This window comes from Carassius gibelio, chromosome B17 (genome assembly GCF_023724105.1).
Source record: "Carassius gibelio isolate Cgi1373 ecotype wild population from Czech Republic chromosome B17, carGib1.2-hapl.c, whole genome shotgun sequence".
Lineage (NCBI taxonomy): Eukaryota > Metazoa > Chordata > Actinopteri > Cypriniformes > Cyprinidae > Carassius > Carassius gibelio.
In genome coordinates, this window is record NC_068412.1 from 21126720 (window position 1) to 21140526 (window position 13807).

Genomic DNA, 13807 nt, shown 5'->3' on the forward strand with positions numbered 1-13807 from the left:
TATGGCAATGCTACAAGGAATAAATACAATGCAAATCAAAGAGAACAATGCAATTACTTACCTATGCCACACACACACATAATTTATTCAATTTATTTTTTCGTATTTATGTTTTCAACTATGTTTGCACCTTATAAAGCAGACCTATTATTAGTATCGGGGCTAAATGTGTCACATGTAAGTCCAGAAGTCTGTACAGGTGTGTTTACTTATGTCACTACATTAGAGGTCTGAGTATCTCTGGCTGTAAAACAGTCAATCCAAAACCCTGTCTGAATTGGAGGGGGGAAGTGTTTTGTTGCTTAGGAACAGTTGTGTCTGTGTCTCAGTAGGGGTCTCCTTGTGAATATCATTATGTTCCCTTCAATCGACAGAAATTACACATTTTTCTAGTCTGCCAATATTTATCATTGGCTGCACTCACTTGCAAGGCCTGAAAATGTATTTTTATTGATTACAGGACAGAATCTGGGATCATAACTAACTTTGTATCCACATACTATTCTAGATGTCTACAATGAAAGGTCTTTTCATCTTGACAAACTACGAGAACATTAGCAAAAGTAAAATGCATGTGGTTGTTTTGTTCAATATACCTTGTTTTTGTTCATAACAAGCCTGGCAGGTCAACAAAGTATTTTTTTTTTTTACTACTACTTTAACTAACTCTCACCGACTGAAAGAGTGAAAGAAAGTGCGATTGATCCATTTTCTCCTGCAACAATAGAGCGGTGAAAAGAATTAAAGATCATTTTGAAGTCGCGAGATGTAATTGTACATGTTCTGTTGCTCACGAAATAAAACAGACGGAGCGGGTGAGGCCAGAGGACGTGGCGAGGAGCGGAAAGGTACCCGGCGAGTCTGCACCCTGCGACTGATTGTGCGCAGGATCATGTTGACAGGAGGAAGGAGGAGATGCAGCCACACGTACAGCAGGGATGCTGGGTACCTAGGCCAGAAATTCATCAAAATGGGGGAACACCTCCAAGAAATGTGAGTCAGCGGGGGGGTGTGCTCCTCTAGCATCATCCCTTTGGAAAGTCTGTGAAATGTTTCAATGATCGATGATGATTAGGAAGGGGGTCAGTAAGAACAATGTGTATTAGTAATAGAGATGACTGTCTTCTATAATTGCTTACCTTGAAGTCAAAATATGAAATTTACTTTTCAGAAAGACTTTTCAGCTTCTGAATGTGTTATCAGAGGGTATTACTTATTACTTTTAAGTGTGTGTGTATATGTGTGTGTGTGTGCGTGTATATATATATATATATGTGTGTGTGTGTGTGTTTGTGTGTTGAAATAGAATTTATAACATTAAAATGTTAAATACATTAAAATCTGAAATATAAAATGCAAACTTTTTTTTTTTTTACCTTTCACATTTTTGCCTTTTTATGAATTGGTTTGTGTTTCATAAAGATAATATATATATTATCTTTAAATATATATATTATCTATAAATAAATATATTATTATAATATATTATAATAAAAAAAAATATTATAATACATTTATTCATAAAATATATTAATATCATAATGTATTTATTTAGGTTAATACTTTTCACATGTTTGCCTTTTCCATGAATTGGTTTATTTTACACAGCTAAAATAGATCAAATTTATTTATGTTTTCATTTAGGTTCAATTGTATTATTTATTTATTTTTATTTTACTTTTCACGTGTTTGCCTTGTTATGAATTGTTTTGTATTTCAAAAAGCTATAATATATTTGATCAAATATTTATTATTGAATTATTATCATGTGTAATAGCGCAGCCTCGATTTTGACAACTTACCTCACACAGTATAACAACATGCCATATTTTTGGATAAATCAACTTTTTTTCTTTAGGCCACATTTTACTTTATTTAATATTTTATTTTATTTTATTTTTGTTTGTATTTTAGTGAATATTTCAGTATTTGTGTCACCACAGAAATTGACTTGAAATTGAAAAAATAAATAAAATAAGAAATATCCACTTTAGTAAAACAAAAAAACCAAAACAAAAACAAGTGTGACAACTAGCCCCAGTCTCCCTCTAAATAAAACTCTATTTATAAATCATAGAAAACAAGCCCCCAATAGCCTCCTGTCAATTACAAGCAGGTGCTCACTAACAACTGTCCAATTTCTTGGGCTCCGCCTGAAAAAATGTTTGACATTTTATCTTTGAGTACAGACGTACACGCCGCATCATTCCCAGCGTCTGTGCATCTGTTCCCAACATCCTTACGATCAGGTTTCAAAGTCTGTTTGTTCCAGAGCCGGGGTGGGTTGAAGCTGGCTGGGCGATGTGCGGCAGCGGAGTTGGTGAGATGGAAGCCTTTGTTAAAAACATCAGGTAGAGCGTGGGGGGGCTGTTGGCACAGCGGCGCTTGCCCCCATGCTGTTCTGTCAATCTGCCCCTGCCCCGTGCCGAGAGGAGGAGGGAGGCAGACACCAGGGGGGCCAATCCTCCATGAGACCCAAATCACGCCAGACGAGAAAAGATGGTCCCTGGCTAAATACAGTTATCCCCCCTCATCTGTCAATCAAGAAATCATTGAGTAATTTGGGATTTGCCAAGAAAAGCATTCAAATCTCTCAGTGCGAATACAGTAGTTTTTGATATGCAATGTGTGTGGAACAATTCATTTTTCTGACACTTCTTATTTTGGAAAGGCCTTATTCATTTTTAAATAAAAATATTTTCAAAATTTTGTGTGTGTGTGTGTTGTTGTTGGTTTTTTTTTTACACTTAAAAGTTTCTTTTTTGAAAAATCTATAGGTAAACACCATTAATTGGTAATAAATTAATGGCATGTGTTGGAGAAATTAAATCGAATTGATTCAAAAATGCACAAGCCTATTTTTAGAGACCATAATTACATAGTCTGTGGAAATGTTAACGGAAATTCAAATCAAATTTACAAACTCAATCTCGCCGTTCAAACTCATTTATTGCATTTCACAAAGGTTGTTTTTCATTTACCAAACATATTCTTAATTACCTTGAATTTAAAGACACATGGCAGATGGTATTTAGTGCGCCTTACACAAAAGAAGCCTATATTTTCAGATACAACACCTTTTCATGTGCATCCGCGGCGTAAACTAAAAGAAAAAGTGATTCGTCCTTTGTTGTTGGCTAGCGTTGAGTAGCGCGTGTAAACTAAGACCCGCACAGAGGTAAATCCCGGCTTCTTAAATTTAACATATGTTCTTCTTCCCACACATTGTGATTCTCTGCACCAGCAGTAAGCGATACATGTGAGGGAGTTTGAGGCACTCACCGATGTCGTCTTGTCATCCAGACGACGATACGCTACATTAGCAGACGCAGGCAGGGAAGGGGCCTCATACACGAGTGTGAATATTAGGGGAGATGGAACCCGAGCAAACAGGATTTAGAGCACACCTCTGTATCAACACAGATTTAGTCAGCGTCACCCTCCGGGGACACAAGGAGAAATGGAGGGAGAGGCTTCTCTTCGTTTCGAGATGATTCACGTTGGGAGTGGGCTTGCAAAATTGCTTTATGGAAAGTGGAGGAAGCCTCGGCGGGAACATTAGGCAGGAAACAGCAGGAGGGCTACTGTTTCATTAGGGAAAGAGGCTTCGGCTTTATTACCAGGATTTGGAGTTTTATGGTTATCGTTATTTGCCATAGAATTATTATGCTTATATGTCTTCTAGTCAGCTGTTTGGGTGGGGAGCAGATAGGTGGTCTCGGTGCATTTGGCCAGGTCTGGAGAAAAAGGCAGCAGAACCGTACCCTTGGTGGCCGTCGCGTTTGCCGTGCACAGATCCTGCTCAGCAGTGTCTTCTGCGTTTCGACCAGGAAGTCCTCCTATGAACAGAGAGTGATAGAGTAGTAGCTTATTTATATTTAATGAGATACGGCCCTGTTTCTTCATCAGTGCTCCATCTAACATGACTTTGGCATTAGCTTGTACGGAATTGACATGCGATGAGTGAGAGTAGAAAAACAACAATCGTAACTCTGGTTGGCATGTTCAATCTGGTAGTGATGAGTTACGAAAAAATGGAAAGCATCATGGTCGTCTTGTGAGGAACGGCTTCAGTTACTGCTCGGCAAAATTTTAGCTTTAAAAGCCAGACAATTCAATAGGAAGTCGAATCTGGAGTTTCAAGTGAGGACAAAAAAGTTTGTCACGAATTCTTGCTTGGAAAATTTCGAGGGTGAGTCAATCCAATAGGAATTTACAAGATCTCCTGCTGTCAGATCACTATGCAAATTTAATGCGATTTGAATTTCCATTAACATTCTCAATAGGACCTTGAAGAGTTGGGAGTTTCATGTGACGGTGAGAAAGTTCACCAATCAGATTTCGCTCATGTTCAAGTTGATCATGCGTTTCACTGATTGATGAAATCCCATCAATCCAATAGGAAACTGCGCAATCTGGACTTTCACGTAAGGTTAAAAAAGACCTTGAAGTTGGAAGTTTCAAGGGCAATGTGAGGTTGGAAGTTGGAAGTGTGAGGGCAAAAAGTTTTCAAAATTCAGATTTTGAAGTTGGTCATGCAAATTCTTCACACTGACCAACAGAAAGCTGTGTGGCTTCTGTGTGAGCAGTGCTTCACACGTCTTTATGCTATTGACAGTGGAGCTTTATTATACACAAAATTTTGCTAATGTGACCGCACCTTTCCCCTTGATAAATCATCACCGGGATGATTGGACCTCACCGGTGTGATTCCTAACAGCGGCAAGAATAGGTCCTGCCTGGAAGAGGCGCCGTCTTGCGGTGCCAACCTTTCCGACCCCAGCAGAGCGCGGTGCTGCGGTGTACCGTGCTGGTTGCCCACCCTCCCTACCGGGCGGGCCGTCTGCAGCAGAGCAGTTAATAAAGAGATTGATTATCAGCCTGTCAGGAAGTGACAGTTGGACAGAGCCACTCCCCATGAATGACAGAGGGCATGCACCGCTCGCAGCAGCCAAGAGCGGCAGAACCAGCACCGCGCCACCAGCACCTCCGCACCGTGCCAACCTTGCTGCGGGGAGGAAGAGCCCCGCCGCGAGCACAGCCATCGCCTTCTGGAGCAGCAGCTACACGGCTGCTGACTTCACTTCCTGTGCCAGAGTCAGAGTTCAACGCCGCTGCCTGCAGCAGACTGACTGCCGGGTTCCCAACAACATACGTGAGCATTTTTTTTTCATGAGATGCAACATTCACACCAGACTAAAGAATTCAAGCAAATATCTAGTTCCTGCAATTTGAATACTTTTATGCCAAGGATGGATTTTTAATAAAAGACGTGGAAGAAACACTTTTGCCTGTATTCTAAATAATTTATGGCTAAATAAATGTATCCATGCCAGTAGGTGTCAGTATAGAGTCCAAGAACATTGTCACATAGCACAATTCACGAATTGAAATTTTTTATTGTGACACTTTTAATATATTCTCAATTAATTATCTTTATAGCTCTGTTTGTTCTGATTTAGCTGATTAATTGTACGCTTCAATGTATGGTGACCTCAACGAGTAAACGTAACTGTTGACCCGCTCTGTCTGTTGGACTAGCTTGATTGAGAGACCATATGTTTCAATGCTCATGGATTAGCAACAGTGCATTAGAGAGGCAGAAGTGGCTTCCTTCTAATTAATGATTTAGCACCTCACAGGTACACACACACACACACATACACAGTTCTACGCCTCATCCGGCCCTGCTTTGTCAGTCCCCCCGAATGAAGGGCTGTCTGCGCGCTGTGGCAATCTCGCGACTGACTTTGTTTGAAGTCACTCTTGTCTGTCTCTTCGCCGGTGCGCCTGTCTATTGGCCGCGTCCCCCTTTTTTAATGAAACAGAAGCGTTAATAGAATCACTGGGAAAAGCAGGTGATAAAAGTCGATCCGTCGAGCGCGCCTGTATCCTGAGTTGCGAGCGCACTGTTCAAACAGAGCATTGTTCAAAGACAATGCATGCAAAAGACACACGGCTGCCGAAGGAATAAAAAAAAAAGAGAAGGAGAGAAAGGGAAATGGAAAAAAAAACTGCTCCCTGTCTTCAGCAAGATCAAAACAACTCCAAGGTAAAATATACAATGAAGGGCCCCCTGATCTGACCAGCATCTCAGATGAGAGGACGATGCAGTCTTCCTGACATGTTACAGAGGGAGAGAGAGAGAGACAGAAAGCAAAATAAAGAGGCCTCACAAAAGTTTGAGATATTCAGGCCTTATGAATGCATTCATGGAGCATTGTACATGCATTACAAATGTCAAATTAACGCCCGCTTGAGCCGAAATGATATTCCGAGCATATGAAATGACCCTCAGAGAGATAAAAAACATCCGAAATGGGAGGTAAACGCACTTGACTCGGTTCATTTCAGCCCTAATAAAGACATCACACCCCAGCCTGACAATACGAATGAATTTTGGTAGCATTCCAAGGCCCGTTTTTTGAAACATCATCCCGGGATATATGCGATTCGAGTGCTTTTTTTCAAACGTCGGTAGAGCGAGCTGACATTTTATCATTGCGGGAAAAACAGAAGTCTCTTTCACACTTCATTGGCCATCGCAGAGATCAATACGGGCGCCGGTTAGAGGAATATCAGCCGGGGATGGTGCAGAAGTATCTGTAGAAACGGCATCGGGGAGAACGAGACGAAAAAGAGGAGGAGTGAAGCTGTGTTAGAAGGCGACACAGATGGACAAGAGCCTTTATGGTGGCGGCTCCTGCTGGCATGGTGCCACCAGCCCCAGACTCCCTTTGTTTGCCAGGCTACTAAACTAATAGAGATAAAAGCAGGTTCCCGCTGGCCAGGAATTATAAAGTCATTAACGAATACAAATAAGGCTGAGAATGAAGGGGCAAGGAGAGGAGGCTTTCTCAGGCCAGCTGAGTCTGAGAGGAGGGTCGAGGTTTGGGGAATCTGGCCGAGGTTAGACGTCTCTTAGTGTGTAAACAACCCCGATTTCCTCTTTTACTATTTGATAGTGTCCAAAAACATGGACCGTCCTGCAGTGTGACATGACACAACAGCATTTTGACTAATCATTGTACATGCATATTTCTTTCTAATGAAATCACACGAATTGAGAGATTATAGGGAATGTTTATATTTTCTAACTTTACAGAGCTATTTAAAAAAAAATCTTAAAAAATTAAATGTGGATTAACTTTTTTTTTAATTAAAATTAATAATAAAAAAAGATAAAATCTCATGGACATGTGATTATGGTATGCACTTAAGCAAAAGTGTAAACAAAATCTATTTAGCAATTAACTTATTTTCAATTAACACATTTTTATAAATCATATGAATTAAGATATTATATAGAATATTTATTTTTTATTTTTTTGTAATAAACATCTATCTATCTATCTATCTATCTATCTATCTATCTATCTATCTATCTATCTATCTATCTATCTATCTATTTAAATATACCTAATACAAATATAAAGTGAGTAAAATTGGTTTGAGGAAATTGGTTTAAAAATCTAATGAAAACAATTATTATGGATGTGTCAGATTCTCATATACTAATAAAGCAAAACATAAACAAAATAATAATTTAGCAATCATAGCAATTCTTCTTTCATATCAAATTAGTATATATCAGTCCATGAAGAATTTAGTTTCATTGTCTGGTCAAACAAGCATTCATTTCTATATTTTTCCCCCTCAAATCTTTTAATTTCCTCTCTCCTTTTATCTGCACAATAGATCCTCAGCATGTCTTCTCTTCCCTCGTGTAATCTCAATATTATTTAAGGTAGCCATTGCACAATGGCTGTGAAAATGGGAGTCATTTAAGCCCTTCTCCCCAAGCAGTGGTCTTGGCAACTAAACTAGCTCATTTGTTCACTCTGCATTCCCTTGGACAGCCTTATAAATGGAAGCACTATCCAATTATTACAGGGGATAAAACTAGAGCTCCAGAAAACCAAAGCAGAATCTATTACCGGTGTATGTGTGTGTGCGTGTATGTGTGTGAAAGAGAAAGGCTTTGCCCATATGCCTCACAAACTACTTCACACAGGGCAGGTGACACATCACCGAGACCTAAACATGTGAATATTCTTCAACCTTGACGGCAACATGTTCACTTACATTGTATTGCAATAAATCATTATTTTGCTTAATCTTAAATTTACCTTAAACTTTGTGTTTGTTTTTTTTTTTTTATCCCAAAATTATTCTAAAGAGAAAGCATGAAACAGCAAGAAAATTGATGCACAGCTGGCTTGATATGATATTTGACATCTTTCAAGATATATACAGTATGCCGTCACAAGTTACCTTAGTGCGATTGTTTGCATGCATGTGAAGGGACTTCTGCGATTGGATATGGAATCATTGCATTTTTGTATGGAGCTGCAGCATTAAGTTGATATTCAATGATGAAAAGGGGTTACTTTAGAAACTCTCTGATAATTGGCTTCTTAAAAGCATCTCATTTTTAACAATGTCACTGTGGCTGGTGGATGACAATTAATCTGTTTTCCAGTGTTTTCTTGGCATCTGTGCCAATTACTTTATATGCTAATATATGTAAATTACTCAGCATTTGAGGTGCCAGTAAAAACTATGCTTGTATTGTATATTATTTTTTAATTCATGCAATGCAATTGAAGTCTATTTTCAAAAACGCTATTTTAAATCTTAAATAAATAATGAGCTTTTTAAATATATTTTAGCATGGAAAGTAACAATTAAATGCATAAGTAATACTAATATAGCAGCTAAGCTCTTAAATATAGTTTAATAATTTTCAAATCATTTCAGACAACGCAGTCAGCTAATGCTCTGCAACAGAAAGCATCTTTGAAACAATCGGACTTGTTTGCATCATTTCTTTGTTTACCACTGTGACAATGAGAATTAGTCACTCCACGTATGAACGCAGTGCCAAACACATTTATTTCTCACTCGAACAGTCAAACTGCATTTTTACACTCACCATACATCCTATTTAAGTGCATCCTGGATTTTGTGTTTGTCATTGTGTCGGCACATTCATATTTTTTTCTATTTCTTTTCTCTGCCCCCCCACCCCTTCTCTGTTAGTGGGAAAGAGGATAATGACTTCACCGCTAAGTAAATGTTAATGAATGCACTTCGCCATCTGACTAGGTCTTTTCTCTTAACATAAATAGCTATAATTACCAACATATTCTCTCTAGCTCACACTATCTCTCTCTTTCTTCCTCTCTCTCTCTCTCTCTCTCTCTCTCTCTCTCACACACACACACACACACACACACACACTCTATGACCCTGCATCAGAAGTGTGCTCCCTCTATTGTCCTGTGCTAAGTTCATCTGCTTCTCATCTCTGAAGGTAGATGTCACTGTTGCACACTAAATGGATCTGTAAACTTTAGCCTGAGAGATGACGGATGTTTAATGTTGGGTATATTATTAGTATGAGATATTTAAAATAAGTAAAAAAAAAAAAATAAAAAAAAAAAATTATCATCTTAGAAATATATCGGAAAGATGGACTTGACCAGTCAATACAAGTCATTTTATACATTTCAAATTCATAAAAATAGACACCAGACTTTGAAAGAAATATTTTAGCTGCATTAATGAGCTATTTTATCTAAACTTGTCCTTGCAAATGAAGGTTTAAAATCCATTATTATTTAAACCTGTGTTCTATTTGCTAGTTAATTATCAGCAAAGCATCATTAATTAAATCAACGTTTTTAAAATATTTGCATATATATATATATATATATATATATATATATATATATATATATATATATATATACACAGCTGGGATAAAAGCCAATGCTATAATTTTGACTATTAATTTATTCCACTAGTTTATCAATAATCATTCTCTCAATCATAAAAATACTTTTCTACTAAACCAACACATATGCATTCATAAATCCTGATGTGCCGTCCCGAACCTAGTTATGTAACACTTAAAAATCAAAAATCATAAATATTTTGAGCCATAAGTTAATTCTGTGCAAGACTGATAGATTGAAATAATCAAGTTCTTGTTTTACATTTGTGTGAAACTGCAAAAAAACAATTATTCGATTTAGCTTAACAGCACATTTTCATAATTACCACGTATTACTCACGAGGAGTACAATGAATGCAAGATCTGATAATTATAATAAGCACACTCATATTGGAAGTGCATCAGGCGAATGTGACACTGTGTCAAAATAAAGTTACAGCACTAAAGATGAGTGACTGAGTTCTGAACATCATCATAAACATATTCAAACACACACACACACACACACACACACACATACTATGAATATATATCTCCTGTGTCAGTGCCGTGGAGGACGGCAGCCAGCTCGGCGATCCGCAGCTCTCTCGGCTGATTCAAAAATGTATCTTTCAGGCGTCTATTATCAATTTGACTTTATCTTCTCTTTACCAGAGGTGTGAAATCTCAGCCTCATACGTGTAATTAAGGTGGGCTGCGGTGCTTAAGAGAGGCTTGATTTGAAGCGATTACCAGAGGCGAGAGCTCAAAAGTACACCGCTGTGACCTCAGGGGCAGTCTGGAGAGCTGCTGGCTGAAGCCACGGCTAATTTAATAGATCTCCTCAGCTTTACATTTAAATATCATCACAGTGGCGATGAGCCCCCGATAGGCTTTGTTCTCGCGTGTGGCTGAGGAGAGATTATTTGCCGTGCAGATCTGACCTGATGGCTTCCCTCCCCACTAAACTCTTCTGTTTGTTCAGCCTAAGAGCACGCGAGACATCGATCCGCCCGTTTGAAAAGATGCAGTTGGGTGATAGTGGCTTTGAACTGTTGTTGCTACACATGCCAATATGAATGTCACAGCGATGGTCTCTAAAAACATGGGTCGTCCTGCAGCTTGACACAATGCAACTAGTTCAAACTGCATTAAATGATATAAAGTGAGATTACATAGTTTAATAAAATATTGTATTTAGTCAAATAATACATATACATATATATATAACCTATTTAACGCACACATTTGCATATATAATGTAAATGTGTGTGTCTGTAAAATTTAGGAACTTTTAAATACACACACACACACAAAATTGCTTTCCCCTTGACTAAAATGTTATTTTTATTCAGCCTAAGAGCGACATTGATTCACCCGTTTGGAAAGATGCAGTTGGGTGATAGTAGTTTTGAACTCTTGCTGCTACAAGTACAAAATAAAATTGTCACTCTAAAAGGAGGATATAGCGTAAAGCGAACTTTCCCAAAAAGAAAAGAGCCAAACCCCAAAATAAAAAGGGCCCAAGATGCGTGCTACTGCATTTAAATTTAAAAACAGAAATGAAACACTGCCTCTAATTCAAAGTGCATTTCCCTCTGCTCAACTATGACAATAACATCCAATCATTCAAAGGGAGAAGCACTGAAATTCTATATTAGAAGAAAGAGAGAGAATTTTAATAAAAGGAACAAGACATAGAAAAGAGGGAAGCAGAGAGGAGAACAGACACTGTGTAGCCCGTGTAGTGCTGGGCATCATCTCCGCCGGTCTTGTCTGTGCTGATTTTAATGAGTCATTTCGATGCACGCTATGAAGATTAGGTGCCGGTGACGGCACTGCGCCATCTGTAAGGTAGCCGAGCATTCACAGTAATCTATCTCACGCTCTCTGTTGTGGATGGAGAGACGGCGGGACAAGGTCACCACAGGTGGAACCGTTAACGCAGTGTCAGAACACAGACCTGAAACCTTTTCTGAGAAGCCCTTCTCAAAACCTCCAGGAGATTTGTGTTTATTTTCCGCTTGGTGACTGCGCTTGAGATCAAATGCAAAAGTGTTTTTCTTTCTTTTACAATCACTGTGCATCAATTTAGGGTCTGGGTGACCGGCTAAGATAAAATGTTATGAAAAGTTACAGCTTGAGTTCCTTTCAAAGCGCTAAACTAAGCCTCGATGTATATATGGAGTGTTTTTCAGTCGCTAAGTGGTGTCAAGGATCTTTGAGCAAGCTGTAAATCAGAGGTGCACCTTGGCTATTTACAGCAAATTATACAGCATGAATGATTCAGTGATTAGAAACATTCTGGCATTAATTACTTTCACAAGGTCTGCAGGACTTAAACACCGCTAGCTCTTCACACTGTACAAATGTCCAAAACCTTAAGAGCGACGGAGTGAATCACAGGAACAAATTCCTTATTAGAAAGTGTTCAAGTTTTTGCTAGTAAGTTTGCTTTTAGACCAGCTGTTTCCTAATGAGGATGTGTCAAAGAAAAAGTGACTGAAAATATGCTGATCTGGTGCTCAAGAATTGTGTACTTTTTATCGCAATTAAAAATTACTGTGCTACTTAATTTTTGTAATTAATTAATTTATTTTATATATTAATTTATTGTTTGTTCGACTTTTTGTTTCTGAACATAAAGCTCATAAAGAACATTATTTCTTTATTTCTTTTTTTTTTTTTTACATTTTAAAAGTCTTACTGCCCAATGACCAATTTAATGCATTATTTTTGAATAAAAGTATTATATTTAATGTACATTATTCTATGTTGTTAGTATTATAAATATAACATAAGAGTATAATCATGGATTGTTAATTGTAAGTATAGTAAATATTCAATAAACAAATATAAATAAATATATAAAGCTAAACTTTAAGTTATAACTTAAATTTACAAGTAAGATAAAATGAGGTGAATTAAGGAGAAAAACTTTATGCAGTAATATAAGTATATTAATATGCAGTGGTGACTGGAATGGACTATGAAAGGACATATACACTCACATTATTTGAATTGACTTAACATGGCCAAATACACAGTGAAGACTTCTAAGGGCACTACAGTGCACACTACAGTACACTACATTGACATGTAGTCACTGCGTACTAACAGTTACACTGAAGTACCACCAAACACACCACAAATGTCTCTCTGTATCTTTCCCCCCCCATCAACCACTGTTTAAATGACAGCTAACTGTGCACTTAGTGAATGGGAAATGTATGCTAGCACTGGACACTGTTGTGAAAACAGAAAACAGCATGTGTGGATTTCTTACTGCAGGTCAGTCAGTCAGACGCAGGATTTCCAGGTATAAATATAATTCACCTTCCCGTTCCACTGCAGCCACTGAACTGCTCTTCACTGAAGTCAGAACAGAGACCATCTTTCAAAAGTCCCTTCAAAAGTTCTTATACAGGAGGAAAGGGATTTTTTTTCCCTCCAAGACCGAAGCTTTAAAAATAAAAACCAGAAGCCCTTGCTGACAGGAAAGAGTCTTGCAAATAGACTTCCGATAAATTAAAAAAGTAAAACATATTCAAACAACTGATAACATATAAAGAGAAAATAAATAACCTGATGTTGTTGGGGCATGTGCAAGGAGTGTTTGGAGGGCATTATTCTCTGTAGGACATGGCAGCGGTACTCTGTTTCAGGCCCAAAGCTGTGGTGATGGAGTGGCTGTGAGTTAATTACTGATTACCTCTGGGGCCGTTCACCTGTGAGCCCATCATTACCTCACACTCACGCCAAGCAGGTGCCATCCCTGGTTGTCCGCCACGCTTGTCTACTGTGGCATGATTCCCTGGCCTGGGCCTAAACCCCTTTCACAGGAACCGCAGGGGCACATGGCAAAGCTCAAACCTCAACATCTAGCACTTTCCAGGCTAGAGGTCAACTTCTCCTTTCTCCCCCCTTCTCCGTTGGATCTGGAGCTCTCTCTTCGGCCTGGCCGGAGGACACAAGGAAACAGCTGGCCTACGCCTGCCCGCTTGGACATGGCAGTTCTAGAGCATCGATAGTGGTGCCCACCACACCAGCTGATCCTCTCCCAGGGTCCCTGTCACGATGATGTCTTCA

General features: G+C 38.6%; 1 protein-coding gene across 1 annotated transcript in view; it reads right to left on the reverse strand.

Annotated features, from left to right (window-relative positions):
* Positions 1-3424: 3424 nt before the first annotated feature.
* si:dkey-288a3.2 (protein phosphatase 1 regulatory subunit 37) overlaps positions 3425-13807 on the reverse strand; it is a 31264-nt gene continuing 20881 nt past the window's right edge. Inside the window, exon 10 of the mRNA XM_052580119.1 lies at positions 3425-3839. Within this exon, the coding sequence (XP_052436079.1) occupies positions 3582-3839 (258 nt within the window). The 3' untranslated portion in view covers positions 3425-3581. The remainder of the gene's footprint in view (positions 3840-13807) is intronic.